Consider the following 20,573-nt stretch of genomic DNA (forward strand, 5'->3'; position numbering starts at 1 on the left):
GTAAAAGGGTTGCAACTATGGTTTAGTCACTTATCGGAACCTCTATTCAGTCAGATAACAGTACCCACTTTACTGCTGGGGTGGTGCAGGAATGGGTAAAAGGAACAGGAGTACAATGGGTGTTTCATACTCCCTACTACCCACAAGCAAATGGGGTAGTAGAGAGGAACAATGGGCTACTGAAACAAACTCTTAAACTTCATGATGCCGGACGGCCTACCGGGCTCCCTGATGCACTTACTAAAATAAATAGTCACTGGGGAACAAATGGGTGTCCCAGACTCACTGCGTTTAGCCCCAGGCTTCCCTCTCTACTTACTGGAGAAAAGGACCAGAAAGACTCATCAAACCTGTTACATTATCTGGGACAGACAGTTTTAGTGGACCTTCCAACAGTGGGGGAGGTACCCCTAACCCTGAAGACACCACTCAATTTATATGCCTGGATAGCAACCGATGCCCATGGAAAAGAACACAAAATCAACACCAGGTCGATGGTTCCATCCTTCTAAAGTGTTCTGTGATTTTATGTATCTTGCAGATCTGTTGCAGAAATTTCTTTGTCTCCTTATGTGTATATTAATAACATTTTAAACTTACATCTGCTTTGTATTTGTGCTTTTTAGAATTAGAGAAAACAGAGAAGGACCACAAAGGATCCATGTTAGCCCTGGCTATATCCATTGTAATTTGCACTATCAGTTTATTGTTATTTGTAATTGTTGTCTGTTATTACAGGGAGAGCCTTCTACCTTGTCTTCATCCTCTCCATTGGAGGACAGGGAAAGGATTCTTCAAATGTAGCCTGGAATTTGATTCAAGGTTTCATGCACATCTGGGATAACACCAATCAAAGTGTTTGTATAGTATTATCAAAATCTGTTTATGAAGAATTTCAATTTGGCCTTATTAATCTGACTGGTAATATTTCAGGTACACCAAATTGCTCCTGGAACAATGCCCCTGGGGGACAGCTCTGAAAACTTCTTCTGATGTTTCAGAAATTTTCCCCTTCTAGAGGGGAAACCTTGAATCTCGTGACTTATGGAAAAGTGAGTGTTGGGAATGGAAAAATGGGTGGAACCCACGTAGTGTTTGTAATTTTATTGGGGAATAATGGTCTGAAAACAAATCTTCAAAATATAACACTATATTACAACTAATGTTGTTTTGTAAACATGAAAGAAAATGGGTATGTGGATGCTTTTATGACTGTAAAATATGATTATGGTACTAGAAAAAAAAGAGTGTAACTTGTTCATGACATGGAATATATGTATTAGCAGAAAGTGTTAACTTACAAAAATTGTGAAATTGGAAACGTGTTAGGAGATGGCTTGTAAATATTGGATTTACAATTTTGTCAGTATTTTTTACAATTATGATAGGTATTGCTATAGCGAAATGTATAATCTCTCGTATTATTTCCTCTCTTTCTCCCTCTGTTCACTATGGCTGAATGACCACCCTTGCTGACGACTGCCCTGAAGTTTCAATGAATGTTTGAGTCATGGGGTGGTGTAAGGAACTGAAGGAAGAAATGTGTCCTGGTTTTGGCCAGGATAGTTAACTTTCCTTGGGCTGAGAGGGAGCACAGCTAGAGGGCCAGGTCTGGATCGATCATTGGAGCATTCCATATCATGTGATGTCATGCTCAGTATATAGGCGGACACGTGCTCTCTCACGCCCCATTTCAGTTTCCGGGTCAGTGTGGCAGGATTTTCTGGTGCGGTTGGATCACTGCTGTGGTGGGGCAGGCTGTGTACCTGTCACCACGCTCGGTGAGCCACTGCTGCCACTGCTGCATTTTTACCTGTTTTGGATCTACTATTGTTAATGTTGGTTTTGTTACTATTATTAATTTTTTTTTTATTCAACCTACGAATTTCTTCTTTTGTCCCTCCCCTATTTCACTGGGGAGGGGGGCAGAAGTAAATAACTGGACATGTGGCAATTGGCTACCAGCTGAGTTCAAACCACAACAAAATGTCTCAAACATTCATCGACACAGAAAACTTCAAGGACAAGCTGTGGCCTTTGGATTAGTGTAAGGAATGTCACCCAAGGAAGCAGAAGTGTATCAAAGAATGCACCCCCCACTCCCTTGCAGTTGCATTGACAAAATCCTTAGATAAGCATCAGAGGGGGAGACATGGACTGAGTGAAACCAGGTGTTTCCCCTCAAGCAAAAGTACTGCTAAACCAGATAGATACTTTGTGGCTCTATTGTGCAAGCCAGACATCATGCTTGCCTTGATAATGACTTCGCACCTTCGCCACCGAAGTGGTAACAAGAACTGATAAGAGGTTATCATTTCTGGGATGACTGATAAGATCTCTGGGAAGAGGTGAAAAACCTACGCTGGGAAACGACCACCGACTCAACTGGAACCCATGCTCCATCTTTTTCCTCATCTCTCATGGAAATGAATTTGTGGAATACCTGCTCCTCCTCGTCTAGTATGCTAATCAGCTAATAAAAAGGCAAGAGACACTTTGCTGTATGTGCACCCACACACAAGATTACCGGACCTGAGACAACACTGGATCTAGGGGTGGTGATCTGGATTTCTTTGACCCTTCCCTTCCCTTCCCTTCCCTTCCCTTCCCTTCCCTTCCCTTCCCTTCCCTTCCCTTCCCTTCCCTTCCCTTCCCTTCCCTTCCCTTCCCTTCCCTTCCCTTCCCTTCCCTTCCCTTCCCTTCCCTTCCCTTCCCTAACCTTCCCTAACCTTCCCTAACCTTCCCTAACCTTCCCTATCCTTTTCCAAGTTTAAATTGTTCTCTACCGCAAGTAAAACATTTTAACCAATCATTTGGTGTCATTTCACCTTAATTTAACCTGAGGGGATCACAGAACCGTGGCTACTCCCTGGGCTTCCAGTCCAGGTTGTGACACAGACTAATTCCTGGGAGAAAAAAACCATACTACTATGTGTTTGTTGTTCCACCGATAGCCCAAAGACATCCTTATTGATGTAAGTTTGCAGATGACACCAAGTTGGGTGGGAGTGTTGATCTGCTCGAGGGTAGGGAGGCTCTGCAGAGAGACCTGGACAGGCTGGAGCGATGGGCTAAGGCCAACTGTATGAGGTTCAATAACGCCAAATGCCGGGTGCTGCACTTGGGCCACAACAACCCCCAGCAGCGCTACAGGCTTGGGAGGAGTGGCTGGAGAGCTGCCAGTCAGAGAGGGACATGGGGGTGTTGATTGACAGCCAGCTGAACATGAGCCAGCAGTGTACCCAGGTGGCCAAGAAGGCCAATGGCATCCTGGCTTGTATCAGAAATAGTGTGGCCAGCAGGGACAGGGAAGTGATCTTACCCCTGTACTCGGCACTGGTGAGGCCGCACCTCGATCACTGGGTTCAGTTTTGGGCCCCTCACTACAAAAAGGACATTGAATTCGTTGAGCATGTCCAAAGAAGGGCAACGATGCTGGTAAAGGGTCTGGAGCACATGTCGTAAGAGGAGCGGCTGAGGGAACTGGGGTTGTTTAGTCTGGAGAAGAGGAGACTGAGGGGAGACCTCATCGCCCTCTACAACTACCTGAAAGGAGGTTGCAGAGAGATGGGGATGAGTCTCTTTAACCAAGTAACAAGTGATAGGACAAGAGGGAATGGCCTCAAGTTGTGCCAGGGAAGGTTTAGACTAGATATTAGGAAGCATTTCTTTACAGAACGGGTTGTTAGGTGCTGGAATGGGCTGCCCAGGGAGGTGGTGGAGTCCCCATCCCTGGAGGTGTTTAAGAGTCGGGTTGATATAGTGCTTAGGGATATGGTGTAGTTGGGAACTGGCAGTGTTAGGTTAATGGTTGGACTAGATGATCTTCAAGGTCCTTTCCAACCTAGATGATTCTGTGATTCTGTGTGAAATCAGCTTAACATGTGAAGATCATTGCTGCTCACAAGAGAGCTGTATCTCTAGATCTGAATATTCTGGAGGTGTTCATTGATTTAAAACAGTTATTAATGGTATTACACAGTATTAATTTTTGATTTTGACATTTACTACCTTACATTTGAATGCTTTTGCATAATACCATTAAGCAATGTTTTATTTTTTTGTATGCAAGGGAAAACTTGTGTGTCTTTCAACATTATATAAGATGAAGTGTCTACATACAATTTAGAACCACAAAGGATAGCTTAAAGCCAAAAATCTGGCAAAACGATTGCAGAACAATTTGATTCCTGATGTTTCAAATTTACACAATTACAGTCTTTTTAGGACTATAATTTCAGAGGGTGGAAATCATATACACTATGTGCCTATTTCTAAACTGCACTTCTTGGTATATGGTATTCTGTATTTATTTTGATCTTGGTTACAGTAAGTTACATCCTACTGTCTCCCACAGAGAATTCTTACAAAAGTTTTGCTGTATCCGATTATATTTTATTTCGCTAGTAAGAGACGTATGATTTTTGATTGTTCAAGAAAGTCTTAAATAGGAAACTGAACATTTGGATGATTATCCAACTGATATGGAAAATCTGAGGTTCCACAGTCTTCTCTCATATTATAAAAATAAACCAGATGTTTACCTTTTTAATAGGAAATGTGAAAAATTGCACAAAAAATCTGAAAAAGAAAATTCTCATAATCTGTACATAAAGAATGAAATGTACATATTTGCAGAGAGACTAAAGAGACACTTTTTATTGAATTAAATCCTATTTAGATGCTTAACACAGAAAGTACCTCAGATAAGTATGGTATATAGTATTCTCTAGAGCAGACATTTCTCAATGGATTATAATCTAACATGAATAAAGAAGTTTTATTATTCCATCATTAAATTTGATAAATGTATCCCAGACAACGCACAAATAAAGTGAGATAAAATGCAAACAAATGCACTGTCAAGTTTTGTCTATAAGTATATATATGTTACATATATAGGGAGAGATTAGGTTCGTATGTATATATATTTATTTCTAGATGCAGGCACAGAGAAAGAGAGAAAAATGAACTTGTAAAATACATAGATATAATATTTCTGATATCTTAACTATTACCTGTTAGGGTTTGATTAAATTAAGAAAAATAGTGGAAGGAAAATTTGTTGACATGTTGTCACTGATCTGTATCTGCAAACTTTTCCTTAGTACAGTTGAATGTTTCTGACTCACTTATTGTGTCTTTTAGCAAACTATTTTTGGCCCTCATGGACAGCCTCAGATACAGAATCATTGGATTAATGTAATCCGAATGTTGAAAGTCTAAAGAAGAGAGTATAGGGTACCTAGGAAACATTTATCTTTGTTTTAATAATCAGATTTTAGTGACAAAAATCTCCCTTATTACCCTGTGGTTTCCTTTGTCACTAGATGTTGGGATATTTTTCCCCTGAGTCAAGACCTTTGGAAGTCCTCAGTCCATTATTTAGTTTGGGAACACACTTCTATGCTACTCCATTTGGAATTGGGAAGCTGAGCTGAAAATGTCAAGAAAAATATTTGAGTATAATTTTCTCTCTTTTCAGTAGAATGTGTAAAACAGCATGTATGAGATTTTGGTCATCTTGTAACTGTTAGATTAAAAAAACTACACATATGGTAAAGTAGGTATTTTGATATTCTGAGTTTCCTTGTACCACTGCTTTAGAGAAAGAAATAAAACAGCTTTTTGATCTTTCCTTCTCTTCCAGCTCAGCCTCACTGAATGATACTGCTTGAGTACATTTACCAAAACCAGGAGATAATACTTGTATTTACTAAATTTACTTAAATTGACTAAAAAACCCCACTGCTGTTATTATTGCTGTTTCTGACACTTCGTGGGGCCTTCAGTTTTCCATGTGCCTCTCCCATAATAGTCCTCACTGAGCCTAAAACAGGGCTTGAATCAGTTGAGGTATCTAGCTATTATAGTTGCCAAAAAGACAACAAAGTTAATAGCATTATGCAAACTTTGCCCAGGTCGGAGTTAGGTAAGTATTGTCCCGTATGTCATTTTCCTAAATGGTTGTTTTACATTTTGATGTCTCTCTGCAGGGAAAAAATGATCAGACACTTTTATTTCTTTCCCCAGATGCTGAGAACATACATATTCTTCATCCATTTACACCACATTTCAAACATTTGAGTTTTCATGAACCAGTCTGCAGTTAAATCATTAACTGTGCAAGTGAGTCTTTAAGCATAGCTTTTTCCATTGAAGTCCTACTATTTGACTAGGTGAGTATATGAAACTGAACTTTAGACCACAAATTATGATATGATATGATATTAAAACCAAAACATTTTAGAACAGTGAGGCTAGGAATTTATCGATGAAAACTCTTTTAAAATATTAGTTTGTTGAAAACTAACATAAATAAATAGTTCAATCAGAAAAAAGGACTTTTAAAATTTTTTTTTCACCCTTTCAAAACACCCTTATTTGTTTTCCGGAGGGAAAATCCCAGCTTTCAGGTAAATAAAAATATAGGTGATATGTGTGAAGTAAATTTTGAATTTACAGTTTGGATTATTCCCACGTGAAACTATTGCCCATATTATGTTAATCTAATTATAGAATAGATCAAAGAACCAAAGTGTCCAACTGAATCACATGATTGAAAAAAAAGATCAATTTGGTTTAAAAAATGTTGGTGTAATAAATAGATAAATTTAAAAATCCCTATATCATAATGAAAATAATTCTGTTTCTGTTAGAGAGTGAATATAGCGTATTAGATAAAATATGTAGAGATAAAAAAATTACAATTTTAGATATTCTTTCATTTTAATTTTCATCCTGAAATGAGGCACAGATTGTTAGGTATTTCATATCACTTTAGTTAATTTATACAGCTACTGATACAGCTACTAAGCTAGTTAAGGAGGGCTTTTATCATTAAGAAGGCCAATTTGTGTGGAAGAATTTTATGACAACAAGTGTTGTCAATGAATGAAGTAGCATTCTCCTCTCCCTGATGATTTACCTCTGGAACTTTTTTGTATTCTTTAGAAATAATACAACAAAACCAGTTTTAGTTACATTTTTTCTTGAATATGTGTGGGGAAGAGAGAGAAAGAAGCAAGCCCCAATTCACTAGGTAATAGTCAATTTAATTCTATTTAAATAATGCCCTAAAAACAAATAGGAAAAACATTCACTGCATATTTGGTCAAAAGAGTAATTTTTTAGTGTTGGATAAAATTCAGGAAAACTCATTTCATTCAGATGACAGAAAAAAATAGTTAGGTGCCTGTCCAAAAATATTATGGGCCCATTCATATAGTGCTGGAAATCCTTTATTCCTTTTTTTTTCCTTTCCAACATCAAGCCTAGCTAAAAATAAGTCAACAGTTACTTTATTTTTCTAGGTGAATTTTGGCATTTCAAATTACAGCCTTGTGCAGAACCAGTAAACACACTGAAAAATGGGGAGGAGACAGGCTAACTAGCTTGTGAGGTGTTTAAAATAATTATTGTGTGTTTTGCATTTTTTAAATTCAGATCCAATACTGTCTGTTGCGGAGAGACACCTGTCTTCTTTGGTAACATGCAAATGGACCAACTGGATAGTAAAATAAGATTTTCTCGAGTCAGACTACAAATATTCCTCCTGTTCCGTTGAGGAGGACAGATATTTGACAGTGCTGGTGGGAAAAATAATGTTACCTGAAAGACAGGTGAAACTGAAAAAACTCAGAATTTACCAATATAGAAATATAGAAGATAATTTTTATATAAATACACATATCATGGTTATATATATATCATAAATGTATAACATATACATGAATCTAGAATTAAAAATCCACTTATCTGTTTTAGGATTTTTCATATGCAAGAAACAAAGTTAATTCCTTTCTGAACAGGTCTGAATAGAAAGGTTTGTATTTTTATTATTACAAGGGGGTTTTATGTTAGCAGGGATTTGTTCATTTGATTTTGTTCACATGTTGAAGGTAAGAGGAAGCATATTGTGGGATGCAGTGACTTAGGTCATTATGTTGTTCTGTGACTTGCCTTCCCTGCATTGCCTGCTTTTCTCCCCTCCCTGGCACATGCTGCTGCCAGGCCACAGAGTGGCTCAGACCTGAGTGGGAAACACTCATCTCCTTATTGCTCCAAGTTTCTTGCAGGCTGCATACTTCTGAAGACTGACATAATATTTTATCTGTAATTACTGTTTCCAAAGAAGCAGTTTATACTGAGGTCACCACAGCTACCTAAGAACCCTTTTAAGAGGAGAAAAGCCTAAAAAGAAAACAGTATTTTTACCCTTACAACAGGATTAAGTTATTGATTACAAAATTGGAAGTGAAGTTACCAACAAAAAACATAAAATGCAGAACAGGATAAGTTGGGAACTAATTTCTCTTTCCTCATCCTCTGCTTCATGCTTTGGCTGTCTCATGTTGTCTTTTAAGAAAAGCCTTTGAGAAATTAATTTCTCCTTCAATTTCTATCCTGTGCTTCTATCTTGCACTTTTCTGGTTACTATTCAGTGTAATACAAAGATATTCCAGATGAGGTCTCAAGATTTCTGTGACTCTCTAAGGTTGCTTATTGCAGTGCAGCCATGCTTAATACTCTCCCAAACATCAGGTGAATAGTGGGACACCTTTCCCATGACTTGACTGCTGATAGCTTGAATGTGATGGGAGCCTGTAGGTTCATAGGATTGAGGTGTGCAGATTCTTCAGCTCTGGTTTCTTTCCTTTTTACTTAGCAAGTCAAACTGCAGTTGTTAGCTTATGCCATAACACTCTATCAGTCACCGTTTAGAGAAACTCCTTCCTTAATGTGCAGTCACCTTTCGGTCTGATGCTGTTTTACAAAAGCCATGCAACACAATAATACAACAGGTCTGTGGTCCCACGACATTAATTTTAATTGCTGGTGTGTAGAAGAGACAAATATATCCCAGCAATAAATTTCAGATATCTCTGTCACTCAGTGCTGGAGCCAAATGAATGATATACACCTGGACTCTTCCCACCTTGATTTAGACGCTGCACAGAGAAGCCCTTTTCAAGAACTGAACTCCAGTACCTCCTTCAGCAGCAAACACACTGGGGTTACTGAGGGCTTCCTCAAAAGTATGCCCAGCGCCACTCCCCAGAGGTCTGCCAGCAGGGGAAGATTTTGAGGTGAACCATCATTATTGACATTTCAGTACACCATGTGCGCCTGCAGAAGTACACACATCCCTGTAAATTATGTATGCACCACTCAGGACATGCCCTGACAGTTGCAACCTGTTTAATTTCCAACTGAAGGCAGAGGACTGCAAGGTGAGAAGCACAGAAATGTGGGCGGAGAGTGGGGATTGCCCCAGCTCCCCACCACACTGGCTGGTGACCTGCTAATGAAATCCTGGACTACCTCAAACTCCTAGTTCCTTGCTCTCCCTTTTCTGTGCCACCCATTCCACTTCTCCCCCTCCCATCAACAAGTTTATTTTTCAAACAAGGGACAAACACACCATCTCAAGCAAATTCTGGAGGACTAACATGTTTTCTGGCAGTGTCTAGAGCAGTCTGCAACACGTGGTCACCTCAAGCCTCAGGTGGGTAGGTGGATGCTGGCTTAGGTAACAAATCCAAGGTTTGACTAAGTGAATCTTGGCAATTATTCCAATGTTAAAATAATTTGAATTTTTGCAGGGTATGAACTGGCCCACTGAAATGAACACTAGCTTGCCTCAGTGAAAGTGAAAAATAGACCTTTCAAACATTATCCAGAAGGACCAAGACATTAAATCTAAGAGTGGAACAACACAATTTTCATGTCAGGGAACTATCACTTTTTTGCACTTGCTCCAGTTCTCACAGGCTTTTTCACAGACTTTTAAACAACAAATTAATATATTCTTGTAGCTTCTTGTAGCTTCTTGATATAAGGCTAAATCTGCAGTCAGACTTTCCCATTTGTGTCTGAAAGTGAGATTTTCAAATGAACTCTTTCATATCCATCAATATCTATTTAGATTTCTGAAAAGTGTCTTTTCCAAACCCAACACTTCTCAAATTATTTAATCTGTTTCTTAGAACTATGAGAAATCAAAGATATGATTAATTCTAAAAGTCATAGATAAAAAGCCTCTAGCTAGCCACTAATATTTACACTTTTATTGAAATAGTCTCACCTATACAGTATTTTTAGCAAGACAACATCAAAGGCCAAAAAGGTTGTCTTCTGGTTTTTTCATTAAAAATATCTCAGTAAGCAACATTAGTTCGGAAAAAAATGTGTGGAGTCACTTTGCTTTCTGTTCCCTAGGCTTGTGTTCAAATGAAAAGGTAAAATCATCTAGGATTGTCATATAGGAAAAGTTTTCTGAGTTGGTATATTACAAACAATACCTTCAGAACAACAGAAAGTAGCTCTAGGAGGAAATTTGTTGCATCTCCCCTTTTCTATACAATTGTTTCTGAAAAGAAGTATATCATCATCTCAGAATATTACCTGAACAGCATGAATCATTTTTAGGTAATATTTTATAAATACCAAAAAAAAGATTAATTATTCTCTGGCCACTATTAGCCATAAGATGGCAAGCACCATAAAATGATTTGCTGATGACTTTCATAATTAATTTGTAAGTCTTCTGATTTTTCTGGTGTTATGCTGCAGAATGTACTGAGTTTTACTCGCTTTCCTTTTTTTTTTTTTTATTTTTGTTTCCTATGAGATTTAGACAACCACAAGATTTGTTTCCATTTGTAGCCAACATGCTGGAAGATCTATCAATAGGTTACTGTTCTGACACCAAAGCATAATTCCAATGTAATCTACTGGGGACTGTTTGTTTCTTACAAGTTGCCCTCTGTGTCAATCCACAAAGGAGATGGATTGTTATATCCTGCAAACTGTAGTAACTCATGCACTTAGCTTTGGAGCCTTAATTATCTGTACAGCCATAGGAGACCAAAGTGACAAAACATACCCACCATCCACCAGGCTAGAAAAAGTGAAAAAAAATGGTTTCTTCATGCATCAGTTTCTCTTCATTCGTCTTTACATATATATTTGTACATTCAGAATAATCAGATGCTATTATGTTAACTTCTCACTGTTTGCTGGGTGGTTTTAGACCAGCGTGACATTTATAATCACAGAAAATCTTTGAAATTCTGTAAGTAATCACCAAAGCAAAGAAGTCTTGCAAGCAGAATTTAAACCACAACATCCCACAGTAAATATATGTAAATATACAGAAAAGGAGAAGTTTAGAAAGAAATGCTCAGGTACAGTTATAACTATAGACTTTCAGCAAAGGCAAAACCCAGTATCAGTAATATTTAAGAGCTTAGTATTCAGTATTAATTACTACCTTTTTTTTTTTTTTTTGTGAACAACAATCTTCTAGATGGTATATGATACATCTCTGCATGGAAACAAAGTATGTTTAATGCACTTTCAATGAAATTATTAATGCCAACATACCATCACATTACCATCATACATTAACACATCAAATACCTTCATACAATTTGAACAGAAATTACGTGTTTGCTACTTACCTAACTGGGTCTCCTGAATTGTTAGCTTACTCTCCAAGGGGTGTAAAAGCTTTGGTGGTTTATCTGTTAGTGGTGCTAGAAAAGAAAAAAATTCACATATATAGTTTTCTGATCATTATTATTGGGTACAATAAGATTTGATTCTATACCTATTGCTTCAGGAATGCTTCAGTTTTTCCTTTTAAATAAAGTTCATGCCTTCCGTAGGTATAAACGTTTTTGCTTAGAGAGTAAATATATCACCAAAATTTAGAATCTTTCATGTGCTAAGTTATTGAAAGCATTTGTGTTAAAAAAACTAATCTCTTTAAACCCTCACAAAAACCATGCACTGACATGTTATAGTTTTGTATTTTCATAAATATTATCCAGCATTTCATAGTTTGTTATAATATTTAATTACTTTTCTATCAAATATAGTCATTAACAGAGAAATAATATAAAGTAAGTTACTGTAAAACAATTTTGAATATTTGATGTCAATTTTATTTTAAAAGATATTACTATCATTGAAACTTTTGAAAGTGGAGTACTAGAAAAAGGCTCAGTTTTCAAAATCCAAGGGACGGATATAGTGAAATAATGTCAAGATTCCCAATAAAATGACTTCCCTCCTCCTTTTTGATTGACCCTAAAATAGTATTAGTAGACTTATGCAAATTGTGGAATAGAAGAGTTTTGTAGTGATCAAAAACCTTCTGAAGGTTGTTGAAGTGTATTCAAACCATGCAGCTAAACAGTTCGGCTATTCTACTAGATTCATCATCTGCATACTTAATTCATAGATGTGACATTGATCAAATGTAAAAAAAACTACTTTTGCTGTTGTTAGCAAGTGTACTCTTTACTGATCTCTGACAGATGAGTGCATTCTATATGAAAAAAAAAAGAACATTCTTTTTTTTTTCCTCTAAAATTTATAGTAAATTTCATGGAAAAGCTCCAACTTTTGTAGTCACCTGGAACATCTTGATATTTTGATTTTCAACATTAATTCATACTTCAGTCTTTAACAGAGATTATGGCCTGTCAGAGATTTAAAGCACATTTGACATTTTGATATAACTCTATAATATTTATTCCCTCCAACTTGTCAAAATCACTGTTCCCTTTCTCACTGACACACACATATCCACATGTGTATGGGTTTAATCAACTAAACACACTCATCTCCTGTCAGCTGAATTGCAGAAGAGGTTTAGTTTCATTCTCTTTACTATGTTTCCTCTGCTGTTTGATGAAATTATCAATGTCCTTTAAGAGATACAGTATTAATTTCAACTTTGCTTCAACTACAGAATGGATCCATTATCAACCCATACTTTTCTGCTTTACAGAGGTTTTTTCTTTATTTGACCGGAGCATAAACCCACTGAATTGGTGTCTGGTATGTTGACCTATCAGATCTAGAACTGATTCGAAAGGATTGCGATGGGAAAAGAACTGGATTTTGTCCACAGACCCTCTTTCAGTTCATTCTTCCAGCAACAGTTTCTACTCTCTACAGGAAATCATTCTGCACTACAGACTCTGGACAGAGCCACAGCTGTGAAAGACTTTTCGGCAACATCTCTGGCTTGCTACTTTTCTTTACACGGATTTGAATGCTAATGCTCCCTTTGTATTTTTTTTTTTTTTTTTTTTCTTGGGGCCTGAAGTGGCTAGAAGGGAAAAGGATTCAAAATATATTTTCTCTTAAACTGCAAAATTAGTCATTCCCTCTTCTTAACTTCTCTGTAATGGCTCATAATTTATCAGCACATTGCCATTTTTTAAACATCATCCACTATGAATTTAAATTTAGTTTTGCAGTTCTGTCATTCTCAACTCAATTGCCATTCATCAGATAATGTCTTCTGAGTCACTCTTGTTCTAAATCTGTTTTGAAAGTCTTTGAGCAAACAAAGTTCTTTCACTGTAAGTAAAGATATAGTAGCTGGTGGCATTAATCTGAATGCAACAAATAAGTAGATTAGAAATCAGTATTTTTCTCAGTTTAAGCAAAGATCAACATTACTTTTGTGGTCCTGTACTTCAGGTCTCTATAAGGCTTCCTACTTTTAAATAAATAGGCACAGGATGTTAATATGCAGATAAATCATCCTTCAACAAAAGTATGAAGTTATTATAAAATTTGTGCCCAATTTAATTTTCCCATAACTTGTGAGATTCAATAGATAATTTAATAGAGAAAATGTTACTGAAAATAATAAATTAGTCACATAACTGATGGATTGGAATCACAGGAGCATGTAGGCTGGAAAGACCCTCTGGAGCCCAAGTTGTCCAACATCCTGTTCAAAGCAGGTCCAATAAAGCAGGCTATCAGGACCTCATCCAGTAATGTTTTGAACATCTCTGTGGATGGAGATTTCACCACTTCAGGTGTTCCAGCCCCCAGTCACCCTGTGGCCCTGCACTAGACTCAATCCAGTATATCCATGTCTTTTTGTACACCAGGGAGTCCAAAATTTGACACAGCATTCCAGATGTGCCCTCACAGATCCTAAACAGATGCAAAGGATCACCCTCCTGGACCTGCTAGCTAAACTCTTGACAAGAGCTGTGCAGTTAGCCTTTGCCAACTCATGCTCAACTTACTGTCCAATTGGGCTGCCAGGACGTTTCCTTCAAAGATTTTTCCTACTCAGTCAGTCCCTGGTTCTGCACTGCTGCACAGGGTTATTCCACTCATAGAGCAAGATATTGCATTTGGCTTTGTTGAACTCCATGACTCTCCACCTTGTCAAGGTCTCCCTCAACAGCAGCCCTGACCTCCACTTTGTCACCCATTCTTCCTATTGTGTTGAGAGTGCACTCTGTCCCACCATCCAGGAGTACATGAAAACTTGAATCATCATTAAAACAAAGATACACCAGAGGTTGTGTTACATACTAATTTTAAAGTGATAGTTACCAATATTTGTGGCCAGGAAGAATTAATGCTTAATAAGACAGTGCAACTCTAAGCTCTCTAAATTGAGGCAAATATCAGTATTTCAATGTTACATTCTTTATTGATGCCTACCAACCTAACACTGTTGCCAGTATGCCTATACTACAAACAATTACATCTCCCAGGGACAACTTCTTCAACCATCTGGAAAAATGAAAGCATCCCTGGGTATTTTGCATTCCAGAGTTTTAGGCTGTAGGGAAATACTGTGAATGGGAGTAATACAGCAACGAAAATAATTTCAATAACTTGGAATACTTAAAATGTCAGATTTTCAAAGACGATTTGAAATGTGCCCTCGGTCAATCAACACCTTTAGTGTCTGTTATTTTATCTATTTATTAGCCTGCAAATGTATATATGTTTTCCTGGCAATGAATCCATGTGAGTGAGGCAGAGGTGGGAATTTCTCCAACTGCCTCTCTCCCTTTCAAGTTTACACTCTCCACAGACAGCAACATTAATGGAATCGCTATTCTGCAATCCTCATGTGGTTTAGAAACCCTGAAGTAGACCTATGCATCTTCTATAAGCTGTTTCATATCCTTTAAACCATGGGGTGTGGCTTCTTAACCAGGTCAACCTACCATGAAACAGGCTATTAAAAATTAATACAATTTTCAGGTGGATATATTGAGGCACAGTTATCTACTAAATTGAACAGCAAAACCAGAATTTAATCCTTTCTTGCTAAACTTTTACTAAATAGCAAGAATCAAACAAAAATTACAAAACTCAAAACTACAGCTAGTCTCTTAAACAAGTTAAACACATTTTTTTCTTTTTTATGATTAGATGTAGGACGGCAATAATTTTCATGTCCTACAAAAATATCCATGACTTCAAAGCACTTCCTATTCTGTACTTTATGCAAAGAACCAGAATTCTTTTGAATGCCTTTAAAAAAATAAAGAGAGGGTCCTCTTCCTACCAGACAGCAGTTATCAACATGGCTGTCATACAGGAGGAACAGAGTGTTCAGATTCCTATTCTTACATGAGGGAATTCTCAAGCCTGTTGATGAGAATCTTAGTTCCTGGGTATTATTATCTACTGATGCATGGGTGCACTTCTCCCTCCCTCCCCTTCCTACTCCATCCCCTTCCTCTTTCTCCTTCTGTCTTTCCCTATTGCTGTCTTTCATCTTTGTTTTTTTTTTTTTTCCTTTCCCACTTAAGAGTCAAGAACCTTATCCCAGACAAAGTTAACAAAAATGGGTATATTCCTCTCAAAAAAATGGGGTTTGACAGGTCAGATTCTTTCAAAGAAAAGTTGTTGGATCATAAATCAAGTTTACAGTCCATCTTATACCTGATTTTTGAGCCATCACTGATAAATGGTTTGAAAACAAATATGTATCAAACTTGTTTTTCCTTAGAAACAAAATAAAGTTAAAAAGAAATCATAAGTGAAGTAACCGATTCTGAAGCTGTATTAAAAATTAATATCTAACTTCAGAGATACCATTCAGCTGCAGACATATTGATCCTGCTCAAAGAGAAAGTGCCTAAATTCATATTCCATGTCTGTCAGATCGGATGTACATTTAAAACATATTGAACAATTTGTCTTGCAGTAATGAAACTGAGAGCCACCACTATCAGTCACCCAGCTGGAAACTAGCCAGAAGATAATATTTTTACATCAGCCACCTACTTCCATACTCCTCTTTCTAAGCTGTCACTTTAGCTTTAGATGTTTATGGTCACATGATACATACATTTGCTCTATGTAAAATTCTGTTATTTGAAGAGACCAGACACCTGTTAGAATTTAAAACAGTTAATGAAGAAAAGCTTAATCCAAACTGTACATCAAAATATCACTAATCTGGACATCAAAAAATGGAACTGCCTCAAAACCCACAAGATTTATAATAGAAAAATAATAATTCCAAAGATCTATTTACAAAATGCTCTCAGATTCTTCCTTGCAAATTGTAATAATTACAAATCTTTTTTATTGCAGTAAAACTTACTTTCTGAGGATGAAAACCCTTCTGATGATTCTGAGATTTGAGATAATACAATGAGATAAAACCTCTTATGTTTATGAACTTAGAACATTTCTAGAAAAAATGGCTGACATCCCCATAAGATATTGCAACTATAGAACAGGATTAAGTAGGGGAAAGAATTAATTACTAAGCTAAGGGAAAATATTCCTACACTTTGAAATCAAAGGAAACCAGAGAGATGGAGTTCTTATCCTGAAGTCCATACCGTTTCTTTGAATTCACCCTGCAATTCCGAAAGATCCCCCACCTCTTATCTTGCCTCTAGAAACTATGAGAATTCCTCATTACAATTTATTTTTCTCCTGATTTTCTGAGTCTGGGTTTCTTTTTGTTCTCTCTTTATTCTGCTATTTTTGGCACAGGCAAATGACCTCGGGGACAAGGCACCTCTGTCAGAGGAGGGATATTAGGTCTGATTGACTGTAAAACTGAACTTTCAGGCACTTCTGAGCATAGTGCCTGGCACTGCTGCCTGCTCCTCGTGCACTCAGAGCTGGCCAGTACCTGGTTATGAAGTGTATGTGGTGTGTTTACCACTCTATTACACCTCAACATTTAACAAAGCATTGTCAAGCATGATAATCTTATACCAACAGCAGTGGTGAAGATTTGAAACAAGATTAAACAATAGATTAGGTTTTTAGATTGCTATGTCAAAGTGTCCACTTCATGAGAGGGCTCTTGCGTTGTCATTGGAAAGTGATGATTTATGAAAAGCTGCTGTAGATGGCAATATTTAGGAATCTCAGGTAATTATAAGAATAGAAGGAAAAAGTACAGCATTTCAGTTGATAGCTGCAGTACTTTGGAAAACACTGGTGTATATTTTAGGGTCTGGTTTATTTTATTTTTTTTTTAATAGTGATGTCTGTAAAAGAAATAATATAGTAGCAGCAGCCTACAGTAGGTTGCAAAGAAATTAATTATATCCAGCCTGAACCTGCAGTCTTGAAACATTAATATATACAGTCACTGTCCAAATGAATAATAATGTTGAGAACTCTGAGGTTCCTCAGAATAATTTTGAGCAGAGCAAAACTTAAGTAATGCAATGCAAGGATGTTGGGTTTTTCTTTATTTCTCCTAACTTAGGTATAGTCCTATGTATTCAGATACATCACTAGAGAAATCAAGGTCTTTCATAAAAAGAGAATTCTTTATAGCTGCTTGAGACTTCTAACAACCTTAAATCTCATTTCTCAGTTACAATCAGATTAGTTTTCATTCGCAAGGGCATCATTTAAAATCACATGTGCGATGAATTGCACAGCAGCCCTGTAAGAATATTCTGCCTCACTGTGTGAACAAGCCTGGTTATACCCTGAATCAAGCAGTTCAAACTCAGGGCAGATACATATAAGGATACTAAAGACAGGTGTGTGCAGCCATAGGCATATGACCATAAATGAGCTGCCTAATGTGACACAGTTATCACTATGACTGATAGAAGATCAGCTTTTATCTTCTGAAATGTTCCCATAAATCCTGCATGGAGAGACAAAAAATCTGCCTCTTCTTTCACTTTATGTCTTCCTCATAGTCTTCTCTGTACCACATATGAAAAAAAACCTCAAACCTGATTGCTTTGGGCATACAAATGAAAATGGTATTTTCCTAAGAAGAAAATTTTCCTAAAAGAACTATGTAATGCATTAAATAAAATATTAGCACGTCCTGTGAGAAAATGCAGAAGCGGATAAAATGGTAACTAATAAAGAGGACATTATTCCGCAAAAGTTTCAATGATGCATATTGAGAAAAAAAGAGACATTGCTAAAATGAAAAATTAGAAGATGGGAAGAATACTTCCAAGAAGCCTTTTAAAATGTGTTAAGCTTGTGAGTCCCCTGTGATTAACAACAGGTTGAACACTGGAGAAGAGCAAATGCAGCCAGATGTTGGGGTTTTCATTATCTACTCATCTCTAATTAAATCTGATGTAACACTTGTGCTACCCCTATGACTTCAGAGAAGATGTATATATTGCTTCTTTTTCTTCTGTTAAGTTTTTTTGAACACACAGTGACATTTCCCAGTGATCTCCAAGGAAAAAGTGCAAATAATCAAAATGCTGTTACCACAGATGCTAATGCAGTCTTGAAATACAAAAGAACCAAAGAGTATATGTAGTTAAAAATATTGAGTGAAATATCAGCCTAACTTCGTGACAGTATCAGTCTCTTTGTGTGGCAGATTTAGAATTTATATTTTGATCTTACAAAGAGGTAAGGAAGGAATAAAGGAATGCTTTGATCCTAAAAGACTTTTACTACAGGGACAGGATTCCCCCTCCCCACCCCTTCCACCCCCCCCCACAAAAAAAGAAGAGACCCAAAATACAAAAAGACAAACAAAATTATTAAAAGATTGAAAATATCCAAAATATTTTTTTCTCTCTTGCTTAAAGTTCAGCATTCTTGCTTAAAGTAAAGCATTACACCATTGTTTCTGTACAAAACTAATCCCTAAAACAAGATAATGGAAATGAGATTTTCCTATGTAGGTCTATGTAAAGGATGTTATGCTAAAGCCTGGTCTATCTGCATGGTCTGTTAAATTTGTCCCTCCACTTTCATCTAAGAGACATCAGATCATATGAAAAAAAAAAAAAGAGAGAAATAGTGAAGAAGATGGTAGATGGTTGCTGCTGTTGTTGCTATAAACAGGCATGTGATATATTATCTGTGTGTTTAATTAAAATAAAAGCTCATGTTAGCAAAAGAATAAAACCATGCATCCACGAGCACTTCCACCAGGACATTCTCTGATGTTTCAGCTTAATGGTGAAGCTCACCAGCATTTCATTCAGCTGGAATATCCCTGTGGATATTTTGTGTAAATATGTTTATACTGCTGGAGGAAGGCGTCCACATCTGTTGCTTGTCACAGGTAACGGGGCGCTCTTATAAAACATGTCAGTGGGGTCCGGCACTTTGTGTGGTCTCTAAATCATCCTTCTACTCTTATAGAGAAAACAACTAGCAGAGAAAATAAACTGAGGACAGAGAAGATCACTAAAATTCACATTTTAGTACTCATGCACTATGCTCCTGGTTTGAGTTCAGCTTATTCTCCAATTTTATCTACACGGAGCTTTAAACATCCTTGTCTTTACCACTGTATAAGAACAGGATTAAGCAAATCCAGTTCACCCCATTTAAACTGTATATGCTGCAGTTTCTGCTATTGTTTCTATTTCAAGACAAATGAAAAGTTTTGGGAGGTTGTTTTCTAGCACTTTTTAAGTCTGGAAGCCCATAATAATGATTTTTGGAGGCATCTATATGGACTATGACCCTTACTGTAACTGTAAATATGCAGACATATTTATTTGCAGTTAGAACCCACAAGAGCATTTTTTTGCTCCTATATCTATGTGTTAGGTTATGCCTTTGTTTAGAAAAGTCTTCAGTGAACTGGTGTGTTGTATAAATCTTGTATAAGGCTTGTGAAACAAATAGAAACATATGCAGCATTCTTAACAACTGGGCTACCTGAAGAGATTACATATTAATGAAGCAAAACAGAAAGTTATATAAATCATAAAGCTTAGACAAACAAGTACGAAAAGCCAGACTCACACATTTTACATCAAGAAAGCATTCTGCAACACACACTGTTAAAATTTCTCTATATATCATCATAGATTCCTTTCTCACATTGTTCCCTTGATCTAATCTCTTTCCTTTTTTCTCTAGGTTAAAATATAGAAAATATAGGTTATGTTCTCTGTGACTAGACCAAACACACATTTTCTTAACAATTACACTATTATTCTTACTGGCTGTCCCCCAGAAAATCTCATTTATATTGTTCAGTTAATGAGGGATACCTACATTTTCTTGTTCAGCCTCACTTTCACACTTGCCAGTTCAATTTTGGCATTCACTGTTATTTATTTTCCTCAATCTTTTCACAATCATTAAAATTTTCCCCTAAAATTTATAATTATTTTCCATTTTTGGCCTATTATTTTGTATACCCTGTCTCAGATTTAGATTTCAGACCCAAGTAACTGGAGTGCATTTTCCCTCATTTAAAGTAATTTATTGTAGGACACTGATTTTAGGAATGGAATAGTAATATGTGTGAATCTGTTCCGGTCTTGCTTTTATTATTCTCTCCTTTTTTGAGA

At 36.8% G+C, this 20,573-nt stretch overlaps 1 protein-coding gene across 1 annotated transcript in view; it reads right to left on the bottom strand.

The window, feature by feature from the left end:
- IL1RAPL1 (interleukin 1 receptor accessory protein like 1) overlaps positions 1-20,573 on the bottom strand; it is a 792,200-nt gene that overhangs the window by 167,899 nt on the left and 603,728 nt on the right. The window contains exon 6 of the mRNA XM_074816883.1: positions 11,466-11,540. Within this exon, the coding sequence (XP_074672984.1) occupies positions 11,466-11,540 (75 nt within the window). The remainder of the gene's footprint in view (positions 1-11,465; positions 11,541-20,573) is intronic.

This window comes from Strix aluco, chromosome 2 (assembly GCF_031877795.1).
Source record: "Strix aluco isolate bStrAlu1 chromosome 2, bStrAlu1.hap1, whole genome shotgun sequence".
Lineage (NCBI taxonomy): Eukaryota > Metazoa > Chordata > Aves > Strigiformes > Strigidae > Strix > Strix aluco.